Source organism: Rhinatrema bivittatum, chromosome 13 (genome assembly GCF_901001135.1).
Source record: "Rhinatrema bivittatum chromosome 13, aRhiBiv1.1, whole genome shotgun sequence".
Classification (NCBI taxonomy): Eukaryota; Metazoa; Chordata; class Amphibia; order Gymnophiona; family Rhinatrematidae; genus Rhinatrema; species Rhinatrema bivittatum.
In genome coordinates, this window is record NC_042627.1 from 34,070,594 (window position 1) to 34,098,265 (window position 27,672).

At 43.9% G+C, this 27,672-nt stretch overlaps 1 protein-coding gene across 1 annotated transcript in view; it reads left to right on the plus strand.

Annotated features, from left to right (window-relative positions):
- The window catches only part of OTUD7A (OTU deubiquitinase 7A), a 311,705-nt gene that overhangs the window by 73,608 nt on the left and 210,425 nt on the right, over positions 1 to 27,672 (plus strand). Inside the window, exons 3-4 of the mRNA XM_029575217.1 lie at positions 19,708 to 19,890; positions 24,880 to 25,098. Of these exons, the coding sequence (XP_029431077.1) occupies positions 19,708 to 19,890; positions 24,880 to 25,098 (402 nt within the window). The remainder of the gene's footprint in view (positions 1 to 19,707; positions 19,891 to 24,879; positions 25,099 to 27,672) is intronic.

The following is a 27,672-nucleotide window of genomic DNA, read 5'->3' on the forward strand; positions in this document are numbered from 1 at the left end:
TAAATTCAGTAATATTGTACAAAATAACATACTTATGGACTCTGCCCTGGCACGTCCCTAGACTGCCCATCTTTTTCCCCCAGTAAAATGTACGCATGAAAGGTACAATATGGGGTAGATTTTAAAAAAGTGCGCCTTCGCGTACTTTTGTTGGCGCACCAGGCGCCAACAAAAGTACGCTGGATTTTAGTAGATACACGTGTAGCCGCGCGTATCTGCTAAAATCCAGGATCGGCGCGCGCAAGGCTGCCGATTTTGTGCAGCCGGCGCGCGCCAAGCCGCTGCCAAGCTGTGCAGCCTGCCTCCGTTCCCTCCAAGGCCGCTCCAAAATCGGAGCAGCCTTCCCCTCCCTTCATCTATCTAACCCACCCCCCCGGCCCTATCTAAACCCCCCTCCCTACCTTTGTCGGGGGATTTACGCCTCCCGGAGGGAGAAGTAAATCCCCGCGCGCCAGCGGGCCGCTAGCGCGCCGAGATGCAACCCGGGGGTGGTTCCAGAGGGCGTGGCCACGCCCCCAGACCGCCCTGGGCCAAAACCACACCCCCGGGCCCGCCCCCGAAATGCCACGCCCCGCCCCCAAAATGCCGTGCCGATCGGCCCCGCCCCAGACACGCCCTGACACGCCCCCCTCGAAAAACCTCGGGACTTGCTCGAGTCCCGGGGCTCTGCGCGCGCCGGCAGGCCTATGGAAAATAGGCGTGCCGGCGCGCAAGGCCCTGCTCGCGTAAATCCGGGCGGATTTACGCGAGCAGGGCTCTTAAAATCCGCCCCTATGTGCATACTTTTGACAGTTATAAAATAGCATATTGACGTGACATGCTATTTTTATATGCAGAACCCCTTTGAAAATTTACCTTATAATCTTCAACCATGCTTCCCAAAGACCTCAACTCTAACCCCACAGAACACCTCTTTGTAATGTGGTTAAAAGTATGTACATGCCTTTTATCACTACTCATCACGCTGTAAGGTAGTCCCCTTGTTGTGGGTTTTTTTTTTTTTATCACTACTCTGCATAATTTTGTATCATCCACAAATTTAAGCACCTCACTCATCATGCCCCTTTCCAGATCATTTATAAATATATTAAAAAGCACCTGTCCTAGTACAGATCCCTGAGGCTGGTTGAAAGTCCGGTTTGGCTACCCATGTGACCCCTGTTTTTACTGCATAAAACTTGGCTAAGCCTTTGAAACTTACCCCTTTTAATTGTATAAACCTTCAATCTCTGCTTATTATACATAAAGTAGTATGATTTCTGAGTTAGTCCACTTAAAAGCATGGAAATAATGAGCAAAAACAATTATATAAGGTGATATTTTGTTGGACTAGTCAAGATATGAAATAGCTTAAAGACCAATATACCAAAGTATGCTAACACTTTCACAAGCACTGTTAACACGCAATTTAGTTTATATACATTAATGCTTTTAATATTTGTTTGTTAGCTTGCAAGAGTTTTAACGAAAAAACTATGCTAATGAGGTAATGCAATGAAAATCAACTCATTACCATTTAGTGCAGCAAAAATTATGCAAGCCAAATGCTTCGTAGATGCAGTAACACAAAAATCTTTACTACTCCTGAGGGAGGTATAGTTTTTTGCAATAATATCCATAGATAAAGTACACATATGCTTTGTCTGCCTTATTTGCATGTGATTAACACTGACTGGTAGGACACATGAAAAACAGTGTAGCTGTACATTTAACAGCTGATGTTAAGGCATTTTAATATATTCTCCTCTTATTTTCATTACATTATATTTTCAATTTCTATCCCACCTTCCTACTAGAAGGACCTAGAGTGGCTTACAACATAGCAGCAATGACAATAAAAATGTCAAATACAAAAGCATATATCAAAAATGCAAAAGGTTCAATAACATATAAAAAAAATGCAATAGATTATATCAAAATACAAACAAAGGAATAATTATCCCTTACAAGGGACGAGGACGACTAAACTCACATTCCTACTCCATCAGTCCTCAGCAGATTACTCCCTAACACACACTCTCTCCCCAGTTGCTTCTGAAGGAGCATCCGCCAGTGCAATGTTTTTTCAAGTCATTGGGACCAGGGCTCTCTTAATATCAGGCTGCAGGTAATACAGAGAAGGCCTCCAACCGGGCAAAATGTCTTCAGTGCTGTCTTGCTCCTGCTAGTAAGGCCAGCTTACTTCTCTTCCCGATGGCAACAGCTTTTTCTTTGAGCCCTTGGGACCAGAGCTGATGTTGCAGGAGGCAGTGCCAGCAGCCTCCCAGTTCTCCCAGTGTGATTGCAGGTAACAGCAGAGAGGAGGGCTCCAGCAGGGTGTGAGGTTTTCAGTGTTGCCAGGTATGGCCAGCTTGTCAAGAATTATATTGTTAGTCCAATAAAAAGGTATCACCTTATATACTTTTTTTTGTTATATTTGCTATTCATTATGCAGGTGAGTGGGACAGTAGGGGTGTGAGGGTACACACTTGTGGTTAAAATTATTGCTTTTTTCTGGTGTCAGAAGATTTTCTGTAGGCTCCTCATGGCAATGGCACATGCTTGGAATTTACAGTAACTCAATTTATTATAGAGTTGCAGCCAAAAGGATCCGTCTCTACTTTAGAGAAATGTACGACTGATTGATTGAATTGAGGGTACCAAATCATTTTGATAACTAATGCTGAATGTCTTGCGTCAGCAGTAACTTAAGTGGGTTGGAGACAGGCAGGTAAAATGACCTTCCAGGCTGAACGCCAGTGAAAAAGAATAGTATGCCAGAAAACTTGCTAAAAAAATCATGATCATAAGTTATTTGACTTGTTCTTTGTGTACGCAGTGTGGGGCACAGTCTGTCACATTAATTCATTCCCCATTCTGCTTAAAGGGAATGAGCAAGTCGTCACCATTGCTTTCGATGATGTGTGCAAAATGAATGCATCCTGCAACTTCACAGCGTGATTTTAAAGCCAGTTCACCTTTAAATTGTACTTTTTTTTTCTTTTTACCTAGCATCCAGCTAGAGAGTCAACCTTTGCAGGCTACGCACAAGAGGCCTGGCTTCAAAAGCTTTTCTGCAGCTACAATGAAATTAGTTACCTCAGGACTTGCCATTTGTAGGGCCCGAGATCTCTCCTTTTAAATGCGCACTCAGAAATGTGCAATACTTGCCACTCAGCCTCCTACCAGTCCTATCTCATTTTTATTTATGGTTTTCAAATAGTATTTCTTCATCTAGAAGCATCTTCCTACCATGTGCTTTCATCGGATAAAATTCTACTAAAATAGTAACTGAATCTTTATAGTAGCTTTCTTTAATTCTACTGTACTTTTTCCATAGCACTTCCCTTCTCTAGCATCTTGTATGCCAATAATAACTGCTATTCCATGGTATTCTATAATAATAATTGATTTAGGATACAGGTTGGCTATCAATTCCATTGCAGCTGGAACACATTTATACTGTTTTGAGGGGCAGATGTTGCCATCAGCTATGGAAATGCTTCTTTCTGTTCAAGTTTGAGCATCAAAGTTGTAATTAATTTCACTTAGTTAATTTCAGAAGAACTTCAAGTCAGTCTTAAATCCTTTGAAGGTTTGCACCTTCTGACGTGTCACACGCAGCTATTTTAAAAGTAACACTGCTCAAAAATAGAACTCATTCTGTTGACCAGGAGAAATTATTTCTCACCTAAGTTTTAATTAACAGGTTTGCATGCTGCAGTTTAGTGTGCTAAAACTGTGCATTAAAAATTGATTTTAGAAACTGTGATGCAAAGCTATCAGCCCAAAGCATATCTGAGATTTTAAGTATTTATTTAAAACATTTGTAATCCGTACATCATTTCCTAGCGTGTAGCAGATGGACTCAGGACAAATGGATATAGTGTACTCCTGCTAGCAGTTGGAGATGGATCAGATTTCAATCTGACGTCAGCCCCTAGTACATATACCCCTGCAGGAAGTGCAGCTCTTCAGTATTTTCTGTCTCCATAGCAGTCAGGGACTATCTGCACGCTCTCAAGAGTTAGATCAAATTTAAAGAAGAAAACTCAAAATTTAAAGAAGAAAACCTACCTGAAGACGAGCCCCGCTCTCCTGCTGTGATACCCTCGGGTCCCTCCCCCAGTTGAGATTCCCGAGGTGATTTCTGTGGTTCCTCGGAGGTGAGCCTCAGTCCGGCGGCTGAATCGCGGCGAGGACCTAGCCCCCGATCCTTTGGGCGTGGCTGAGAGGCAGCGGGTGCACCCTCGAGCGCGGCGGTGAAGGTATTTGCCTTCTTCCCCCGCAGCCGGAGACCGCCCGGGACAAAACCGGGAAGCGCCGAAGACAAGGTAAGGTAGAAATCTTCTACTTGAATCCGGTCTCCGAGGATCGAGGAGGAGCACAGGTCACCGACCGGGACCAGTGCCACCGGGTTGATCTGCCCTAGCAGGGCCAGGCCCCGGCTATTCCAAGAGTCTGCCCACGTGGAGACTCTCCGAGGGGGTCGCCATATTGCCCGCGTGCTTGCCGTCGCCATCTTGGCCTACTCGCCGTGCCGTTCGCCTCCGAGCGCACATCTCCAAGTCAGGCGCACAAAGCACTTGTGCGCATAGACTTACGCGCGCATAAATCCTTGCGCGCATAACTTGCACGCACAGAGCCGAGCGCATATCTACAGCACAGCCGCGCGTACAACTTACATGCTCATTTTAAGCGCACCGGAGCGCATAAGATTTTCGCGCCGACAGCCATGGCGCCAACAGCCATGGCACCCCCAGGAACAGAAATTAAAGCACAAGGCCTCTGCCCAGCATGCCACATCAGAGCCACACAAAGCAATGAGGCCGACGCCCTGTGCGCGCAGTGCGAGGAGGCCCTGGGAGATCCAGCTCAGGGTCAGTCCCACCCAGGGCCGAGTTCTAGCTCCTCAGGGGGCACCCTGGACCTAGCCTGGGGGACCCCCCCCCCCCCACAGACGGGGACCCCCAAGGAATCAGTGCCCCTCGGCTTTGATCCAGCATCGATATCATGGGTGGAGTTCTTCAAGGGGATTCACGCCTGTGTTCAAATGCAAACTGAACCTCTGGCTGACCAGCCACATGCTCCACCAGAGGACCCATATGCCCCAGGCCCTTCAAGACCTAGGCACAGGCTCCCATTACCCAGAAGCCCCACCTATGGGGACTCGGACATCTCTGAGGAGGAAGCCGAACCCCTAGAAGAGGGGGAGCTCCCCCCGGGGACAGAGCCTCACCGAACCATGAGACGCTTCTTCACAAAGGATGAGCTCCCGGACCTGGTCAACCAATGCCTGACGGAGCTCGCTATCATGGGCCCAGGTACTTCGGGGGAACCTAAACCAAACCCCTGCTGGAGGGTCTTCGACAGACTTCTCGCCACTTCCCTCTGTTATAAGCAGCACAACAGCTGATTGACCTGGAATGGAATGCTCCGGAGTCCGCATTCAAAGGGGGGCGAGCCTTGGCAGCCCTGTACCCCCTGGACCCAGCAACCAAAGATCTTGCATGCCCAAGAGTGGATGCCATGATCTGCACGGTCTCTAAGCGCACCACTATCCCAGTGGAGGGAGGAGCTGCGCTCAAGGATGCCCATGACCGACGTCTGGAGTCCATCCTCAGTCATTTGACGTTGCCGCTATGTCTCTACAAATTGCTGCCTGCTGCACCGTGGTGACACGTGCCTGCTTATCACAAACCAGGGACAACACCCCAGGAGAAGACATGGAACCAGCAGTATCATTCCTAGCGGTCGCTGCCTCTGACCTAGTGCACACAGCGGCCAGAGGAGTGTCATCTGCAGTGGCTGCTAGGAGGCAACTCTAGCTCCGAAGCTGGCCAGCCGTCGCATCTTCCAAAATGCTCCTCACAAGGATGCCCTTCAAAGGATCCCTCCTGTTCGGCAGCGAACTAGAGAAACTGGCCGACAAATGGGGTGAGTCCCCATTGCCGCAACTACTGGAAGATAAGACGAAGAGAAACCAGCGTTCCTTCCCCAGGCCCTCCAGGGGCAGAAATACTCAACGCTTCAATCCTTACAGGAGCAACCATCAAGCGCCCCGCCCTACGGGCAGGAACCAGTCCTTTCGGACCAAGCACAACAAGAGGGGAGCCAGCTCGGGTACAGGCCCCAGCCACACCCCACAATGAGATTCAGCCACATGAGCCGGGGATCAAGACTATCCTCCCCAACCTGGACCCTACTCACCACAGATGCCAGTCTACGAGGATGGGGATCACACTGGGAGGAGCTAACCGCCCAAGGGCAGTGGAACGCAGAAGAGGTGGAATGGAACATCAACCACCTAGAAGCGCGGGCAGTCAGACTAGCCTGCCTGCAGTTCGCTCACAGACTTCGAAACAAAGCGGTTAGAGTAATGTCGGACAACGCCACAACAATGGCCTACATCAACCAGCAGGGGGGAACCAGAAGCCAACAGGTGTCCCTAGAAATAGACACCCTGATGGCGTGGGCGGAAGCAAACCTCCAGGAGATCTCCGCCGTCCACATCGCCGGGAAAGAGAACATCACGGCAGACTTCCTCAGCAGGGAAAGTCTAGACCCAGGAGAATGGAGGCTGTCGTCCACAGCCTTCAAGATGATAGTGGATCAGTGGGGGACACCGGACATGGACCTTCTGGCAAACAGATCCAATGCCAAAGTATCCAGATACTTCAGCCGCAGGCGGGAACCGCAGTCCCAAGGGATTGATGCCCTGGTACAGCCCTGGCCCCCGGGGACCCTACTATATGCCTTCCCACCGTGGCCCGTACTGGGCGCAATCATTCACAAGATACACCTACACAAAGGACTAGTTCTTCTGGTGGCTCCGGACTGGCCAAGAAGGCCCTGGTACGCAGACATGAGAAGACTGCTGGCAGGGAACCCCCTACCCCTGCCCCCACACAGGGACCTGCTACAACAAGGTACGATCCTCCACGAGGACCCAGCTCAATTCTCTCTTATGGTCTGGCTATTGAGAGGGCTCGCCTGAGAAAGAGCAGATACTCGGGGGCGGTAATCCACACTCTCCTCCGAGCACACAAGTTCTCCACATCGCTAACATACATAAGGATCTGGAGAGTATTTGAAGCCTGGTGCGAAGACCACAACATCAAGCCACGCTCATTTACAGTTCCCGTGATCCTGGAATTCTTACAGAACGGACTACAGATGGGTCTGTCCCTCAACTCCATCAAGGTACAGGTGGCCGCATTGTCATGCTACAGCTCCAAGAGCGCGGGCAACAGCATAGCTTCTCACCCGGACGTGTCATGCTTCCTGAAAGGAGTCAAACACATTCGCCCACCACTAAAGTGGCCGGTACCTCTGTGGAATCTCACTATCGTTTTGGACTTCCTAGCGGGAACCGCCTTCAGACCCCTCCGAGGCCTGTCCCTCCACCTGTTAACCTTAAAGACGGTGTTTTTGCTGGCGGTGTGTTCAGCCCGCCGCATATCAGAACTACAAGCACTGTCCTGCCGTGAGCCGTTCCTCAGTCTCACCCCGGGGTCCATCCAACTACGCACGGTTCCCTCCTTCCTCCCCAAAGTGGTCTCACACTTCCATCTTAATCAGACCATCTCACTACCGACGACAGATGGCTTGAAGAATTCGCAAGAAGTCCGTAGTCTACGCCACCTCAACATCGGCAGACTCCTATCCAGATACCTGGAAATGTCCGAACCAGTACAAAAAACGGACCACCTTTTCGTCCTTCACAGCGGAAAGAGACAAGGGGAAGCGGCCTCGCGGGCAACCATCGCCCGCTGGATCAAGGAAGTCATCAAGGCGGCCTACGTAGAAGCTGGCAAGCCACCACCTCTACAGGTCAAGGCCCATTCTACCAGAGCCCAGGCAGTATCTTGGGCAGAAACTAGAATTCTGTCATCTGCCGAGATCTGCAGGGCAGCTACATGGTCCTCCATCCATACCTTCTCCAGATTCTACCGTCTGGACGTTCAGGCTCGGGAGGACACGGCATTCGCAAGGGCAATACTAAGTGGGTCACGGGCAGCCTCCCACCCGGTTCGGGAGTAGCTTTTATACATCCCATTGGTCCTGAGTCCATCTGCTACACGCTAGGAAATGGAGAAATTACTTACCCGATAATTTTGTTTTCCTTAGTGTAGACAGATGAACTCAGCATCCCACCCTTGGCTGCCGTCTCGCATGATCTTTCAAATGATTCAAGGGTAAGCCATGTTTTCATTTACCTAGGGCATCCACCCTGCCGGGTGTCGACGCTTTCTGGTTGAGTACACTGGCGGTCTCCAGCTATAGTCAATCAACCAGTTCATGTTAATCAAGTTTAAACGTTTAACCAAGTTATGAAGTTATTCAAGTTAACCAAATTATTAAGTTAATCAATCAGTCAGTCACACATTTATCCACAATGCTTTTCGAGGAGAATACTGAAGAGTTGCACTTCCTGCAGGGGTATATGTAACAGGGGCTGAAATCTGATCCGTCTCCAACTGCTAGCAGGAGTACACTATACCCATTGGTCTTGAGTTCATCTGTCTACACTAAGGAAAACGAAATTATCAGGTAAGTAATTTCTCCAATCCTCAGCTCATGTCAGGGTAGAAGAGAACAGTCATGAAAAAAAGATACAAAATCAAATCCAAACTGAGCAAAAGAGGCGATCTACCAAAACTCTGCCATCCATCCTTTGCCTGTGTTTTTTTTCTAGTCCCCAAGATCCAGATTTAAATTACAGGCAAAAGTAAAGCAGAAAAATTACAAAATGCCCACAGGTCAGTTTACTTACACAGTTTTGAAATAGCACATCTTTAGTCCAAGGAGTGAACAAGGCAATTTTGAAAGCAATTTCCGTAAATAAAAAGCCTTACATACATGTAAATCCAATGTCTAAAAATTCCCTGCCTTCAGAGGAGTTAAATGTGTGCATATTCTGCCACAGTGCACTTACTGTTTAGTCACCATGGGCCTGATTTTCGAAAGCATTTACTCGCTTAGAACTGGGTTTTACATGTATAAATGTATTTTACCCATGTAAGTGGACTTTTGAAAATTGCTACAGTATATGTCATTATGGTTTTACCCACGTTTAGTGCACTTAACACGGGTAAATGGTTTTGAAAATTGCTATAATAGTATGCTACAATTACATGCATAAGTCCTTTGAAAATTCATCTGTTAGAGAGGAGTCATTCCCAGGGACATGTTTAGGTTGGGAGAGGGAATGTACCGACATAGACTGCACATACTTCAAGCAAAATTCTCCTCACACCAATAGTGGGTGAAAATGACCATGCCTACTTTGCATCCGCAGCAGTTTTCAAAGAGGAAGTGCGTACATACCTTTGCTTTGAGATTGGGTAAAAAGTGCACACGCTCTTAGTCTCAATGCAAACAGTTTAAAAATTGCCCTCTGAGAAGGTAATTGAGTAATGTCGCACATAATTTAGATGGCAAACCTGCACATAAATTAAGCCAAGCTTCACAGTTGATTCACGTGCCTAAGCCACTCTGAAAATGATCCCATCAAATATACCCAGGCAAGTTGGACCTGCTAAAATGTCTGCACAAATTTTCCGTGAAAATGAAGGAACATGCTTTATAAAATCTCAAAATCTGCAAGTATCAGCAAAGCCCCTCTCCAACTTTGCCCCCCAGGAATGTTTTCACTTAGTCTGGGTAAACTTATATGCAATCATAGCTTGTGTGCGTGAGTTTAACCCACATATCATGCAGGCAATTTTTAAAAAGTCTATTTCTTTCGATAAACCATTGTTCTACCCACAGAATTAGTTTAAAAATGTTCTGTCTTGTATTCTGGAGTTTCAGAAAGGGTAAAAAGTATATTAAAAGAAAAGAAAAAGGTGTATATCTAATAAAGTCTTTAAAAAGCATTATGGGGATTTTATTATTAATAAAATAAAAAGGTACAATTTTAGGTATTGTCAGCATGGTTGCTGTCTTGGGGCAGGGTTCTTTCCTAACTAGACATCAAAATATGTGCGGAACTGATGTAAGAATTTGAAAGGGACTCTTCCCCCAAAAATTCGCATGAGGCTTCATTCACCCGAATTCATTTTAGCCTCTCGAAGGGTGAATAGTGATAAAAACCCACATAGCAACTATCATGAAAGCAGATGTTTGAGAAATATTTGTAACGAGTTTTGAATTGTATGACAGTGTCAAAGAATGTGTGTTTTATATCCAGATCATGGGCTTGTACCATATGACGGTAACTTTGATACCTGTGCAGGAGCGGACGTGAACGTGTGTATGCCGGCTTGCGCCAAAGGACATGGCCATTTTATACCATGCATGCATATATGCGTTCATGGTATAAAATTGGCTGTATTGTGTACATGTGCTCACAGTTTTATATGGATGCGCACAAATGCCGCCTCTACCATGTAAGTGGGGGAATTTTAGTAGATACACACCAGTGCAATTACGAGTTTCCTCAAGTCATTCCCAGTTCGCCAGGTAAAGGACAGGACTTCCTAACAACCCTAGTTAATTATCCTTCCTTTTACCCTGTTAGCCCCTACCCTTACAACCCCGCTGTCTAGCCTAGTTATTTTTGTTTTAGGACTAACAAGCAGAAGTATAGTTATGTGGTAGGGGACCCTGGAGCGTGCTTGTGTGCATAAGTATTTACGTGCTGGTTTCATTCATAAATCCTGGAACTCCCATGCCCCACCTAAACCATGCCATTCCCGCCCCTTTTTTTTTGTAAAAAAAAAAAAAAAATTGTGCATGTACCTGGAGGTACGCGAGTACATAGGCGTTTTTTTAAAATACACGCGGCGTACACCAGGCCAACTTCTGTGCATATCTCCCGACTTTGGCGCACTCCTGGCTTTTAAAATTCACCCCTATGTGTGGCTGATTTGAAGTTAGTCTATCAAAGTGGAGAAATGGGGGCAGTTTGTGTTTGTGACTCTGTGGAGAAAGGTGTCCAAGTACGGATGGTGGGGAAGAGTGTTGGGGGAGGGGTTTTGGAGGCTATGTGGCAGGGTGGGTGTATCAGTGTGACTGGAGAGTGACTGAAGGGGGTGTACATATGTGGGGAGAGTCTACGGGGATGACATGTAGGAAGATATGTGTGGTATATGCCTTTGTGGATGGGATAAGGTGGGGAGGGGGGATGTGTGTGTGGATACATCTCTATGGGTAGGTGGTAAAAGATGTATATCTAGGTGTGGGCACACTTTACCCCCCCCCCCTTCCTCTCTTTTGTCTTCATCTCTTACCCCTTCCACTCTTCATCTTGCTCCCCTACACACCAGCATTGCTCTTCTTGCCATTACCATGCAGCTCCTTTTTTTCCAGCAGACGCAAGGTCTGGGAATGGGATCTCCCACAGCCCGGCCCTTGCAGCAGCTGCTCTTTTTATTCCCTCGGCAGTAGGTGGCTGGGGCCTCAAGTCTAGCCCTGTTCTTCGGGCCACTGCCTCTGCTTCTTTCTTCAAATGAGAGAAGGGGGTCAAGGTATTTTCTAATGCAGAATTTATTTATTTATTTTATTTATTTTTTAATTTTTTATTTATGCGTTTCCATATATAACAACAATAGCTTCAAGATGAATACAGAACAAGAAAAATTTCATCATAAACTAAATTATCACACCTATAATATTTCTTCTGACATTCATTTCTTAAACTAATTTTTAAGAGGTAAATCCTCATGAAATAATATGAAACAGAGCCATCTTTGAGGACAATTCTGGGAGATTACTTTCATCCAGATGTACAACTGAAAATAAGTTTACAGACAGGTATCAATTTATATAGCCTCCAGTTCTGCAGTCACATTCTCTTGGGGGTGTGAATCCAAAAATACCCTTAACTGTGATACTTCGAAAAATACAAATTTGTTTTGCTGATAAACCACTTCACATTTACAAGGAAATTTCAATTTCATTTTCCCTCCTCTTGCTTCTACCTCAGCTCTTAACCCAAGAAATTTTTTTCTTCTATCTTGCGACTGCTTTGACAAATCAGGGTACATCCATATTCTGCCACCATGGAATAAAACCAACCTATTTCTCATATAAGATCTAAAAACTAGGTCTCTATCCATGGCGAAAGAAAATGATACATGTAATATTGACCTAGTTGAAATCACAGTATCTACGGTTGCTTCTATAATCCCTGTAAGATTCAAAGAATCTTGTCCTTCGTTGTTCATTAGTTTAGGAGTTCCTTTAGGGTTAACATAATAGATCTTAGATATGGTAGGCATTGCTGATTGGGGAACTTTTAAAATTTCCAGCAAATACTCCTTGAACATATCATACGGAGAAATCAGATCTATCTTTGGAAAATTTATGATTCTATGGTTTAGGTATTTAAATGAATTTTCCAATACCTCTAATTTTTTATCATAAATAACCTCCGCTCTGGCAAATTTCTGTTGCCATATTTCTAAATTATCAAGTCGCTTTTCAGTTTGTTGACACTTTACATTCAAATTAGACACCAATACTTCGGTATTCTTAAATCGAGAGTTAGAGTCCATTGTTATCATAGTCAAATTTGTTACTGCAGACTCCAGCGCTTTTATTGCATCCCAAAGTGTGTCCATTGTAATCACATTAGGTTTTACCAGATTCAATGAGATATTTTCTGGTATTCTTGATTCCGTTCCCCCCACAGTGACCGAGATTCCTGCTCCATTCTTATGTATATCATTTGAAATTTTTGAATTTTCAAGAAAATTTTGAGTAGGTGGAGGAGGAGTACTAGGGGCACTGGGACTTAAAGTTGTTTCAGTCAGGGAGGGTAGAGTATGCTCTATTCCTACTCCTCCAGCGACCTATTCTACCGGTTCCAAACCTGCTGTAGGGGCAAAAAAAGCTGGTATCCTAGGCTGTGAAGAAGCTAGTACAGGGGATGATGTTGACATCTCCCTGACTCTAGCCTTCCGCTTCGTATGAGGCATTGAGTCAGAGGTAATGATTCAATTGCTTAGGAATAGCTTCTTTAACCCAACTTACTTGATAATTAACAATTACTTCATGAGTGGAGGCTGAGAGAGAGAGCAATTGCTTCAGTATTACTCACTTTTGCCGAATTTGTGCACTTCTAGGTCCAATTTTAATATCCAAGGGTATCCAAACATGAGACTAAGCCGTGCGCCCCTTTGGCGCGCGCGGCTTCGGCGACGCGCCGGCGACGTCAACGCGCCGCAGGGCGTCAGATTTTATTGAAAGCCGGAAGTCCCGCCTCCTTGACGTCAGCGATAGGGAAATCCTCTGCCGCAGGTGTTCTCACACTTGAAGAGCTCAGTCCAGCAAGAAATAAACGGAATTTCAACAAGGTAATATGAAAAGCCCTCGGCAGTGCACCCTCTCACCTCCACCTCCTCTAATGCAGAATTTAATTATCTTTATTACTGAAGTTGAATAATGTTGGGCCATACATTTTTCTAAGTCTTGAAACTGGGTGAATTGAGCCCGTAATGCTCTCATCTCCTTACAGAACTTGCAGTGCATAGAAAAATAATACAGAATCTCTCTGCAACAGTTCAGAAGGTAATAATAAATATTTAGAGAATAAAAAATGTCAGTGATGTTAAAAACTTCAGTTTCTTTAAATTTTGTTTCTTGAGCTTTAACATATTGAAAATATGGAATATTAACCCTTCCTTTAATTCTTTCACCATTATGCAGTTTGATCACAAACAAGTCGATATAGTACAGTGCACTCCAACGGAGCGCACTGTTAACCCGCCACTGGGCGCGCGTTTTCTCTTACCCCTTGTTCAGTAAGGGGCCGAAAACGCTCATCCAATCCACCGAATCTAATAGCGCCCGCAACATGCAAATGCATGTTGATGGCCCTATTAGGTATTCCCTCGCGATTCACAAAGCAAAATGTGCAGCCAAGCCGCACATTTTGCTTTCAGAAATTAGTGCCTACCCAAAGGTAGGAGCTAATTTCTTCGGGAACTGGGAAAGTGCACAGAAAAGCAGTAAAAACTGCTTTTCTGTGCACCCTCCGACTTAATATCATGGCGATATTAAGTCGGAGGTCCCGAAACTTTCCAAAAGTAAAAAAAAAAAAAAAAAGAAAAAATTTGAAGTTGGCCGGCTACTGTCGGATGGAAAACTAGACGCTCAATTTTGCCAGCATCTGGTTTCTGAGCCCGTTGCTGTCAGCGGGCTCGTGAACCGACGCCGGCAAAATTGAGCGTCGGCTGTCAAACCCGCTGACAGCCGCCGCTCCTGTCCAAAAGGAGGCGCTAGGGACGCGCTAGTGTCCCTAGCGCTTCCTTTTGCCCGTTTTTACCGATGGGCCTCATTTAAATACAGAATCGTGCGCACAGGACAGTGGCCTGTGCATGCGCCGGGAGCTCTCCCGTGGACTTTACTGAATCGGCCTGTAAGTTGGTGCAAGCGGACTCATGGGCCTCAAAATCCCAGTAGGTGTCACTATTGTATAATGATTGACTGCCCTTCCATCTGCCCTATAGCAACCCCAGCTCCAGCCAACCCAGGGAGTAGAAGATGTGATCTGTGCTTGGAACCCAGGTCCATAGGCATGGGAGTGTTAGACGCCAGGTTTACAAAATAATTAATGGTACTAAATTCAATATTAAATGGCCCCTGCCTGGAAATAGTGAAGGAGTCTGCTCAGTATTGGAGGTGTTCAAGCTCCCACTGCATCTACACTCCACATGCTGGCACTTGTGCATAGCATTGCAGCTGAGCAATCAGACTGACCCAACAACTCTCCTTTTCATTGGTTTTTGTCTTCTTTCCTACCATTTGTCAAAGCTTCAGCATAACTCTGTTTCAGCTGTATCATAGAAATCCTAAAATAGATAACTCACACCTTGAAGAAAATGTTGAGACTTCATGGTGCTAATAATTGCAGATCATTAACGACTGACGTGAATTTATCACAGTTGTTTCTGTAAGTGGTGCTAAAAGTGAAGATCATATTTCCTTTATGTTCAACGTATAGTCAGATGTTGATGTTACTAAGCATGGAATTGTGTCAGGTAGATAACGTTTTCACTCATCAATAGCTTTTCTTTTTTACAACATGAGCACTTGGTACATCATTCTCTGGCATGATTATCTCAATTCCTGGCTATATACTCCATAAAAAATGTTTACCTATGGAAATGTTTTAGACTGTCATACACTTTCTGCACAAGAGCAGCCATAAATAGATTTTTTTTCTTTCTTTCTTTCTTTGTCATTTATAACCCACACCATCATAAAATACCTGAGATGGTTACAACATAAACATACATAATAAATATAACTTAAAATGCTTGAAAATAATAATAATTAAAAAAAACAACCCACATCTAAGCATCAAAACAACTGAATTAAAGAACACTCGATGCCATGCCATGTTTAAATATCATCTTAAAAGCCTATAAATAACGACAGGTCCAAACAAAAATAAGTGCAAAATCATCAAAGGTCACAGAAAGCTAAGGAAATAAATAAGTTTTCAGCAGTCTGCAAAATGTGGTAAGAGGAGATTCTTCTCTAAGGTTAAGTGGTAATGCATTCCAAAGTTCAGGCCCTGAACACAGAAAGTCCTTCTTGATCTAGACTCATCGGCCTCATTATTTAATGGTAGCAGTTTATGTAAATTAAGAACATAAGAACATATTCCAAACTGACTCAGACCAAGGGTCCATCAAGTCCAGTATCCTGTTTCTAACAGTGGTCAATCCAGGCTATAAGAACCTGGCAAGTACACAAAAACTAAGTCTATCCCACGCTACTGATGCTAGTAATAGCAGTGACTATTTTCTAAGTCAACTTGATTAATGGCAGGTAATGGACTTCTCCTCCAAGGACTTATCCAAACCTTTTTTAAACCCAGCTGCACTAACTGCACTAACCACATCCCCTGACAACAAATTCCAGAGTTTAATTGTGCATTGAGTGAAAAAGAACTTTCTCTGATTAGTTTTAAATGTGCTACATACTAACTTCATGGAGTGCCCCCTAGTCCTTCTATTATCTGAAAGAGTAAATAACCGATTCACATTTACCCGTTCTAGACCTCTCATGATTTTAAATACCTCTATCACATTCCCCCTCAGCCGTCTCTTCTCCAAGCTGAACAGCCCTAACCTCTTAAGTCTTTCCTCATAGGGGAGCTGTTCCATCCTCTTTATCATTTTGGTCACCCTTCTCTGTACCTTCTCCATCGCAATTATATCTTTTTTGAGATGTGGCGATCAGAATTGCCCTCTGTTGGAAGAGTGGCTTTATAAATGCAAGTAATAAATACATATAAATAAATAACTACAGTTAATAAATGAAATAAACAGAGTATACAAAAACTTTCACAGAATGCTGCAGGGAGAAGTCTCAAAAGGCAGTAAACCATGAAGGAATTTCTGCTTTTAATAAATATATAAGAACACCACACATGAGAGAACCATGGTGCTTTTTGCTCTAGTGCAGGGGATCTCACAGAAGTGGTAGGTTTGGGTCAGCGAGGGAGGGAAGGAACATAGCTGAAACTAGTTTGGCCACGTCTGACAACCAATTAGTGGCACTGATGGTATGTCTCAAAGGAAGGCTCCCTTCCAGCCCTCAGACCACTTACCCTGAGCTATCTAAGTATAACATCTTTGGAGGTTTGTTTTATTTATTTATTTATTTATTTGAGTGTTTTATATACAGTCATTCCATGTGAGAATCACTAGTTCACAACGGTGTACAGGTTAAAGAGTAAGATCGCCAAAGGGAGAAAAACAAGAGAAAAGATTTAAAAAAAAAACAAAACTTTTGTCTAAGTAAATAAAAATCATTTAAAAATAATATATAAAACCTGAGATTGTGCAGATGATGAAATTATCTATCTCTACCATAGAAAAAGTTGAGGTTTTTCCCTAAAGGATTCTCTAAGATTTAAAGCCATTGACCGATCTTGGGGCCGCTGTAAGGAACTGGATCGGAATCATGATCAGAAGGAGTGGGATCAAGCAGTGTACAGTTTATGGAAATATTAATGAGATGTTTGGTGCAACAAAAAAAAGATATTTGCCACAGCTTACAAACAGATGTTTGGGGCAATGGCGTAGCCAGGATTGATTTTTTGGGTGGACAGAAGCTTAACATGCGTGGGCTGTAGACATGTAGGTCTGAGACCTACTAGTTGTAATCTTATTGATAAATAATGCCATATTCTGCACCCTACAGTGGCTTTCTATGTAGTTTGCAACAGCTATTATGCATCATGGGTGAAACTTGAAATAATTGAGGTAAAATATTTTAAAGCACTTACCCGCATTAAAAATTCCTTATTAATCTGTATTAACTTATTGTATATTAATTGCGGCTTATAAATGCACAAGTATATTATGTAAAAAGCAAAGAAAACAAACAATCAGATCCAATCAATCATATAATAAAACAAAAATTAATGTATTATTTCATGAATTCTCTTTGCAAAAAGCCAGAACATAACTACAATAAAATATCATTAATCATCAGAACAGGTGCAGAGCAGAGCTAGGACAATTCACATTATAACTAACATTAAAAAAAAAAATTTCAAATTCTGGAGTCACCTCAGCAAAAAATATCCCTCCACTGCTATTTTGTGAAGTAACACAAACTCCTGCAAAGAAAGAGACATCTAGAGCCTTGCCATATCATTCAGTCATAGCACTGACTCTCAGGATTCTAATAACAGCAATCTTATGAAAAAGCAGCAATTAAATACTACGCCAGGCCCTAGAACATTAATACATCACCTACTGGAGTAATAGAACAAGCTAGACTGCTACAGAGAAACTACACACTAGCAGAAATACTGCACTTCAATTACATACAGGCAAAACTGAGGCCGACCCTTACCTAAGCTAGAAATAAGAGACTACAAATTAGAAACAGAAACATGCAGTCAAAACCAAAATTAAAAGCTTGAGAAATTAGACTCTGAACAGTGGAATACTGAAGAAAGAGAAAAATACAAAAATATAAGAAATGCACATTCCCAGAGATGGCATATTCCAATTTCTAAAATCTCAAAATGTTTTTTTTTTACTTTTGTTATCTTATCTTTGTATTTTTCTAATCAGTTAGTCCTGGTCTCTTTTTCCCATGTTGCTCATTTCCTAATTCCTTTTCAGTGTCTCTCTTCTCCTACTGTCTTCTTCTCTCTCTCTCTCTCTCTCACACTCACACTCACACACTCTCACACACAGGCTCCCATTCTCACCCACATGCACGCAGGGCCTTTTCATTAGGCACAGCCAAAGTTCTGCTTCTGCCACCGCAGAGATGGGATCCAGCGGCAGTTTTGCAGCTCCGGCCTTCCTTCTCGTTGTCGCAGTGATTAGATTCTGCGACAGCATCGCTCCAACAGGCCTCTTCCGGTTGGGTGGGACTGAGCCCAAATTGGATGGGCCCTTGCCCATCCAGGCCCACCCATGGCTACACTACGGGTTTGGGGATTGCAGGAGATGGACCCACAAGAGATATGACATTCACACCCTTCATGCCATCCACACATCTGCTTGCAATCACCTATTCAGCCAAACACACAAGTCTTTAATTCGGTTCCCATGGCTCTCAGAGACAAATATGTCCACTTATGCATCTTATAATAATGAAGCTTGATGATGTATTATACAAATCAAAGTGTGTGTGTGGGGGGGAAGGGTCAGCCTAAATATATGAAATACATGTTTATTTGTAGCCTTTGATTCACATTGTTTTCACATAAGGCCTGATTTTCAAAAGGTAAATGTGTTTTGGAAATTGCCCGAGGGCATTGTAAGAACACATGTAAGAACACATATCTTACATACGTATTTTTATGCACACAAAAGGAGGTGGCGTAGTTGGGGGCTGGATAATTATTTCTGCGTGCACTTTCAATTTTCAGAAGTACGCACACACATTTACATCTGCTCCTCCATGCCTGCCCTAATTTTCAAAGCAGAGTTAGATGCATAAATCCACTTTGAAAATTTGCTACCAGGCACACATACAAAAGTATGCATCCACCTTTTACTTAGATGAGCTATTCAAAATTGCCCCTAAATGTATTTAAGACAGACCAAGAAATAAAATCCCATTCAACTGTAAATGCCACACCTGTCCAACACAGCACTTCAGCTGGAGCAAACCAAACTACTAATCTACATTTTTGTTTTCTTTCTACATCCTGTTTTATTTAAATGGCAAAATTAATATTTAAATATATTTTGTTCCTCCCTCCCCCCAACACATACACTTTTATATCTTACATTGGATTAATCTTTGCTGCTTATCGGCAACCCCTGCTTGAATCATCTCTGAAACATGCAAAATATGACTACAGGTGAAACTTCTGGGGAAGTCAGTTAGCTTATACCGCCAATTAAATATATAAACGAATTGTGTGTGTTATTTTATACATTCATAACGCAGCACGAGCGGGAAGGTTTCAGAATAAATAATTACTTCATCCAATTTGCCTTGCGCTTAGAAGCATATAACTGTGGTTCATCCCTCAAGCTGTTTAGTTAGAGTAATTGCAAGAGTCCTTTAGTTCTGTGCCTCTCCATGTGTCTGCTTACAGCAGTGCATGACGCCATTGTCAAGCTGGCCAGATAAGAGCCGTACAGGATGCTGGCATGAGGAAAGGCGCGTTACCTGCACAAGTACAATAGCTGTTGAAGAAGGCTCCTATGGAAGTTGAGTTTTGAGTTCTTTTTGTTTAGTAAATACAGGTAACCCGTTTTCAAAATATGATTACCACTCTGTTTTCAGGCAAGAACTGGGATCTGACAGCTGCGCTGAATGACTATGAACAGCTCCGACAGGTGCACACAGGAAATCTGCCGCAGGTGTTCAATGAAGGGAAATACTGTAAGCAGCCGGAAAGGGAATCGGCCCAGCAGGTGAACAAGATCGAGCGACCAGGTCTGCAGAGACAGGATGACATTGCTCAAGGTGATTGTATTAGCAGCTTCTGCTCAACGGCTTTTATGCAAGGGCAAGTGGTGCTCTGGGTAATGATAGTCCCATTCTGCTAATGGCTATAGGTCAGCAATTCTCGATAGGACAGAATTGTTGAGGTGATGATTTACATTTTTATAATTTTTATATTCCCAAAAAGAGAACTGCATTTGGAAGTGCAGATAACTAGGAGGCCTTTATATGATATAAAATACTGCATAATCTAAAGGCCCATATTGTGTAAACTGGGGAGTAGTAAATTTATCTGCGGAACTTTAACTGGATGTTCAGTAGAACACACCCAGGTAAGTGTACCTCTAAATATACCTGGATAATATTATCCAGACAGCTTTAGGCCAGGTGTTTTTCTGGCCAGACTTATCCAGCTAACTTTCTCTAGGCAGCACTGATGATGATGTGAAACTGCGCCTCAGGACCCCTCCCCCCGTGTCGCCTCTTTGTATCTGACTACATTTTGTGCAGATAACAAGTCCCCGGACAAACCTTTAGCCAGGAAGCAGAGAAAATTTTCACAACTTTGTTTTTTTTCCGGTTAACTCCAAAAGCTATCTGGACAAACCCTTTGCATATTGCACAATCTAGACACTGACACTGTAAACCCGAACTGTAGTCTTTGGTGGCATCACGGCAATCTTAAGGTTAATTAACAGAAACCCAACAAAGACTACCAGCGTACACCATTTCCCACCTTCCCCTCCCATGTGCACCTCACAGTTTCTGAGGTGCGCAAGATGACCATGTTAACCTAATCAAGCCTTTTCTCAGCCAGTTGGAAGATTTTGGGCTGATCATTTTCTTCAACTCTGGTCTCACTTATATTCCTCTTGGAAAAACAAATATCTATGTACCTACCTGTAATGAAATGGGAGCTGTAAAACAGCATTGGTCCAAAATTTTCTTCCTGACCTGGAATCATATGCAAGAGATAATTCCAACACCTGTTAATTGACACTCTGCCATAATATTGTTTGACGCGATATAATTAGATTTGAGACAATCATAAATTATTTTTTGCTACGAGAACAATAGCTTTCTGTTAGCTGTAACTTTTAATTTGACTTGTTACATGCTTCATATCTCAGGCCATTATGCAAATCAAATTTAAATCTCCAAATCAGGGTAGGCAGTTCATTCCTGGCCAAAACAGGACTGGTTTTCAGGACATCCACAATGAATATGCATGATGCAATGAATAAGCAGTGGATTTCCCCACCTTAATGCTTTATTATTAAGGAGGAGTTGGAGAAATCCACTGCTTATCCCTGGGATAAACAGCATGGAATCTATCTATCCTTTGGGATCCTGCCAGATACCTGTGGCCTTGATTGGCCACTGTTGGAAACAGGATACTGGGCTTGATGGACCTTTTGGTCTGACCCAGTATGGCAAGTCTTATGTTCTTAGATATATTTGCATACCATGGACAGTTGCTTACTCCTACTCCAAATCTTTCAGGTCGATACAGTAAAGTGTGCTCCGTCGGAGCGCACTGTCACCCTGCTCTGGACGCGTGTTTTCCCTTACCCCTTATTCAGTAAGGGGAGGAAAACACGCGGCCCACCCGCGGCACCTAATAGCGCCCTCTACATGCAAATGCATGTTGATGGCCCTATTAGGTATGCCCGAGCGATCCAGTAAGTAAAATGTGCAGCCAAGCCGCACATTTTACTCTAAGAAATTAGCGCCGCCCGAAGGTCGGCGCTAATTTCTTCCAGCGCCAGGGAAGTGCACAGAAAAGCAGTAAAAACTGCTTTTCTGTGCACCCTCCGACTTAATATCATAGCGATATTAAGTCGGAGGTCCCCAAAAGTAAAAAAAAAAAAAAAAAAAAAAATTTTGAATTCGGCCCACGGCTGTCGGGCGGAAAACCGGACGCTCAATTTTGCCGGCGTCCGGTTTCCGAGCCCGTGGCTGTCAGCGGGCTCGAGAACCGACGCCGGCAAAATTGAGCGTCGGCTGTCAAACCCGCTGACAGCCGCCGCTCCAGGCCAAAAGGAGGCGCTAGGGACGCGCTAGTGTCCCTAGCGCCTCCTTTTCCTCGTTTGCACCGCGTCAGCTCATTTGAATACTGAATCGCTCGCACCGGCGAGGGGCCGGTGCGTGCGCCGGGAGAGCGGGCGTTCGTCCGCTCTCCCACGGACTTTACTGTATCGGGCTGTCAGTAAGGGGAGAAAAAACACGCGGCCCACCCGCGGCACCTAATAGCGCCCTCAACATGCAAATGCATGTTGATGGCCCTATTAGGTATGCCCGAGCGATCCAGTAAGTAAAATGTGCAGCCAAGCCGCACATTTTACTCTAAGAAATTAGCGCCGCCCAAAGGTCGGCGCTAATTTCTTCCGGCGCCAGGGAAGTGCACAGAAAAGCAGTAAAAACTGCTTTTCTGTGCACCCTCCGACTTAATATCATAGCGATATTAAGTCGGAGGTCCCCAAAAGTAAAAAAAAGTAAAAAAAAATAAATAAAATAAAATTTTGAATTCGGCCCGCGGCTGTCGGGCGGAAAACCGGACGCTCAATTTTGCCGGCGTCCGGTTTCCGAGCCCGTGGCTGTCAGCGGGCTCGAGAACCGACGCCGGCAAAATTGAGCGTCGGCTGTCAAACCTGCTGACAGCCGCTGCTCCAGGCCAAAAGGAGGCGCTAGGGACGCGCTAGTGTCCCTAGCGCCTCCTTTTCCTCGTTTGCACCGCGTCAGCTCATTTGAATACTGAATCGCTCGCACCGGCCAAGGGCCGGTGCGTGCGCCGGGAGAGCGGGCGTTCGTCCGCTCTCCCACGGACTTTACTGTATCGGGCTGTTTGTGAGACAAGGAACTACTTAATGAAGGTAACTTTCACAGATTTTCATGTCTTGCAGAAAATTGCCCCCTCCCTCACTACAGATAAAAGAACCCATACTATTCAGTGCACATATACTTTAACCCATGTCAAAAAGAAAATTAAGTATGCCCAAGACTTTCAGTTGAAAGCCCGAAGTGTACTTTCCATGGGGATGTTTGCATCTGCATCAAAGTAGATATAAATTTACATGGTTACTAAGTACCTGCTGTCCCACACCAGCCCAATTTTCAAAGGGAAACTCCCCTGCAGAGTTTTCCTTTGTAAATGTGCTTGCAGTCCCATGAGTACAAAGTACACATGAAACTTTAAGCTCTGCGTTTAATTAAAAAATTACCCTCAATATAAGAGACAGAATCTTTGAAACAGGAAATCATCTTATGAGCTACTAATGGAGTCCTGTGAAAGGGGCACAGGCTCCCACCCCTCCTTTTTTCCCCGCTCTGCTTCCAAGACAGTGCGTTATGTTGCATTGCATTGCTGTTTATGCCAGGGGTAGGTAGCTCTGGTCCTTGAATGCTGTGAACCGGTTGAGTTTTCAAGATGCCCACAATGAATATGCACGAGATGCATTTGCGTGCAGTGAAGAATGTGGATATTTTGAAAACCCGACTGGCTTGCAGCAATCAAGGACCAGAGTTAACTATCCCTGACTTAGGTGATGTCACCACTAATACATATTTTCTTTTTTTTTATCACTTAGTCTGGTGATTCCCAAACCTGTCCTGGGGGATCCCACCCAGTTAGGTTTACAGGATATTGTTCTAATCAGACTTGTACAATCAGCAGCTACAGTTAAATATAGAAAAGCTATGGCAGTAATTTTCAAAAGGATTTACACGCTTACAACTGGGTTTTACATGTGTAAATGCATTTTATATATGTAAGTGGGCTTTTGAAAATTGCTGCAATATATGCCATTGAATTGTCAATGGGTGTTTATAAGCGTAATTGCAATTTAACATGTAGATTTTCAGAGGCCTACGCGCATAAATCCCAGGGTTTACACGCATGGCTGGGCCTTGCGAGAACTGGGCGAATTTTCGATGAGGCCTGGCCATGCGCTTAAACCCTGGTATGCACACAACAGCCGGGCCTATTCAAATGGGCTGGCTGGAGGGCGATGTCTGGTCAGGGCGGGATGGGCCGGGACAGCGCCATTGAATGCTGTCCCGAAGACTCGCGCGCCAGCAGCCGGCTGGTGCATGCAACTTACTTCAGCCTGGGGACTTGAAGTAAGTTCTGAAACAAACCAAAAAAAAATAGGGTTTAGGGGGTGGGGAAGGGAGGTTTGGTAGGGGGTTAGGGAAGTTCCCGCCCAGGCCGTTCCTTAATTGGAGCGGCCTGGCATTAATTCTGCCCCCCTTGCACACACCGCCCACACATAAGTGTGCGGATTATAAAATCCGGTCTGCATGTGTGCACGGTCATCAGATTTTATAACGTGCATGTGCCAGTGTGCGCACGTTTTAAAATGTATCCCTAAACACATAAGGGCTTTTGAAAATTGCTATGACAGTATGTTACATTTATGCATGGAACTCCTTTGAAAATGACCTCCCCTTTGTGCTAAATGAAATTCCTGTGGTCTTGTGCACCCCCCAGAATCATCCAAAAATCTCTTACAATAAGAATACATAATAACACTCTTTTTACTACATACACTTCTTTTTTTTCTGTTTAATTTCCTGTTAGATAAAGTTAGTTATGTTTTAAATAAGGATTGCAAAGTATAGTCATAATGAAAGCAAAAATGGCAAAAGTCTAGATTTTTTATCTTTGCAGAAACATTCTGGGAGGATGACCACATCTGCTTTTTTTGTCACCATAGAATTGTAGGAGAATCTTTTTTCACAAAACAGTTGAAAAATGACAAGCACTGCCCATTTTACTGCATTTGTTGTGAATCTCTCTATTTTTTAATTTAAAAAAAGTTTCCCAACAGAATGCTCCAGAAGTGACAAATTTTGCTTAGAATCTCTACCATTGAAGCCTATGTTGAATCAATTGACATGTTTTATAGAATATTCACAAAAGCACTGCACATTCTTCATTTTAAATACTTGATGATGCTTCAGGTAATCAGTGGCCTAATTCCCTAGTCCTTCTCTCTGTTTCCCTGCCAGAAAAGCGGCTCTCCAGGGGGATTTCTCATGCGAGCTCTGCTATTGTTTCCCTGGCTCGATCGCATGTCGCCAACGAATGCAGCAGCGAGCAGTTTCCTTTGGAGATGCCCATCTACACGTTCCAGCTCCCAGATCTTAGCGTGTACAGTGAGGACTTCAGAAGCTTCATTGAACGGGATCTAATTGAGCAATCAACAATGGTAGCCCTGGAGCAAGCTGGTGAGTAAAGAATTTGGATAAAGCCCCTGGGGTGCTCAGAGATTCCGCTCTGTGTTTCTTTATTAATTGCTTTGTAGCTAATTCTGCCTGTGGATATCAGAAAAGAAGAGGCAGTGGCAAGCTGGTAGCAGCAATGTATTCTCATACTGTACGCCTAAGTCTGATTTTTGAGTAATGCCTGCCAATTGCCCTTAAAAGTAGCATTGCATGAGCTCCAGAGAGAGACTTATATCCTGCTTATATGACAACAAGAGGTCACAGAAGTCTCTGGTCATATGAAGGATGGCAGAGTACAGAAAAAGACTTGTGTGTAGGTCACCCATGAAGCATCAATCTCTGCTGTTTTGTCTGCTAACTGATATGGGAATTGCAGATATCCCAGTCTGACCTTTCAAGCTGAAAAGGTAGTAAATGTGCTAGGGTAGATGTAATTTTCTACACCCTGGGGAAGGACAAGTACCCTAAAAATGTTCAGTCAGTATTTGTGTTATTGAAATGTTGAATGAACCGGACAAAAACTGGTTTAGGCTTTGTACGCTGAAACTCTGAAATGATGCATGAACAAGAGCATCAAAAGCAACCAAGTGTAAAACACAGTCTTGGAATGCAAGGTTACCTAGCAGCCTAGGAATCCGCACTATTAATGTGGGGATCTTTAATGAACAAGGCCAAAAGACTGGAGGGGAACCAAAGCACAGGAAGTTTGAATTAAAAATGGGGAAAAAAGAGCGAGCTTGTGAAAATGTAATTGACCCATACTCTTGAAGCAATTTTCAAAAGCCCATTTACCTGCATTAAGTGCATTTAACATGGATATAACCTACTAACAATTCAAGAGTGTGCATGCTGTAGCAATTTTCATATGGGCTTTTGAGAATTGTTACAATATTATGTTATAATAACCTTTACATTTTCCTTTGAGAACTACCCTGAAAATGTGTGCACAATTGTGGGTAAAACTGTATGCTCTGCTTGATTACATCGGGCCTAAATGTGGATGAAAACAGAAAGATAGACACAGGAAAAGCAACTGTTAAAGAAGAACACAGCCCTAATTTTCTGCTTCAAACCCTACTAAACATTCTGATGCAGCTAATCAAATTTCAACTCAATGGCAAAAGTTTTTTCTTTTCCTCTGTCATCGAACTGGCCTGAAATATCTATACCCTGTAAATGTGCACAAAAATGTCTGCACTGAAAGCATTTTTGTATGCATAAATCATATTTTCTGTGCACAAAACAAGCACATAGGATAGATTTTCAAAGGGATGCGTGCACCGAGCTTATCTTGCATAGGCTTGGCGGCGCGCGTAAGTCCCGGGTCTTGAAAAATGGGCATTCCGGGCCGTGGGCGGGGCGCTGGCCCGCGGGCATTCCGGGGGCGGGACCGAGGCCTCCGGAACAGCCACCGGGCCGGGGGATGGAGAGCCGGCTTGCGGGCAGGCGTAACTTCTTCTACAAAGATCAGGGCGGGTTTTAGTTAGGGCTGGGGGGGGCGGGTTAGATAGGGGAAGGGAGGGGAAGGTGCAGGGGGGCGGAAGAAAAGTTCCCTCCGAGGCTGCTCCAATTTCGGAAGGCTGCTCAGCTCTCCTCGGCACAGCGCACGCAAGTTGCACAATTGTGCACCCCTTTGTTATAAAATCGAGCGTAGATTTGTTCGCGCCAGGTTGCGCAAACAAATCTATGCCCGCGCACATGTTATAAAATCTGGCCCATCATGTTTACTGTGCATAAAAGATTTTTGTCTGCACAAAACATGATTCATGCTTGTTTTAAAGTTAAACTTGCACTCATTGTAGAGAGTCTCCTGAGTTAATGTGTGCTCAGCCTGTGCATTTTAATTCAGGATTTGTGTGCACATTGTAGAGGTTGGCACCCTTTTCAGCTCCCGAAACATTAGCATACCATTATAACTTACTTGCATTGGGTGTTAACATTTTTTAGCCAGTGCATTAAAAAACTCTGCTGAATTTCACTGCACAATTTATACACTTCCCTTGTTATGTTTGGTCCTTTGAGAATAATCCAAAGCTATTTTCACTTGCTTTGTGCTGATTTGCAAAAATCTTGTAAATATTTTAAGTACATTTAGCAAAGGCAATAAGTGACTTGCTTTCTTTTTATAGTTTTTTTCCTTTATAGAATGGATAATAATTTGAATCTAACTTTAGCAAAATTTCTGCATCATGAAAATAGCTTTCTAGAGAGATTCAGCCCATGCAGTTTTTCTCAAATTGCAAATAAAGATATCAGAGCCAGTTCTTGAGTTAGACAGTTTTGTCCAATAGAGGTTTATTCCTGTGCATAATTGTTTGCACACCTGTGACTTGTGTAGAATAGAGACCTTAGAGAATAGAGAGGCAGATGGTTGGTAAAAGAATTTGTTCTTTGAGTATTGAATAGAATTTGTGAATTCTGCTGCATACCCTATCCACTGATTTGAGTCAAGGATACAAGGAAAGAGAAAGAGAGAGCGCCACCAACTTAGTTTTTGAAATATTGATTGTTGTAGATCAAAATTCATAGCAAAGAAATGGAAGAAGTTTCTGGCAGTGCGAGAGGATGAAAGTCATT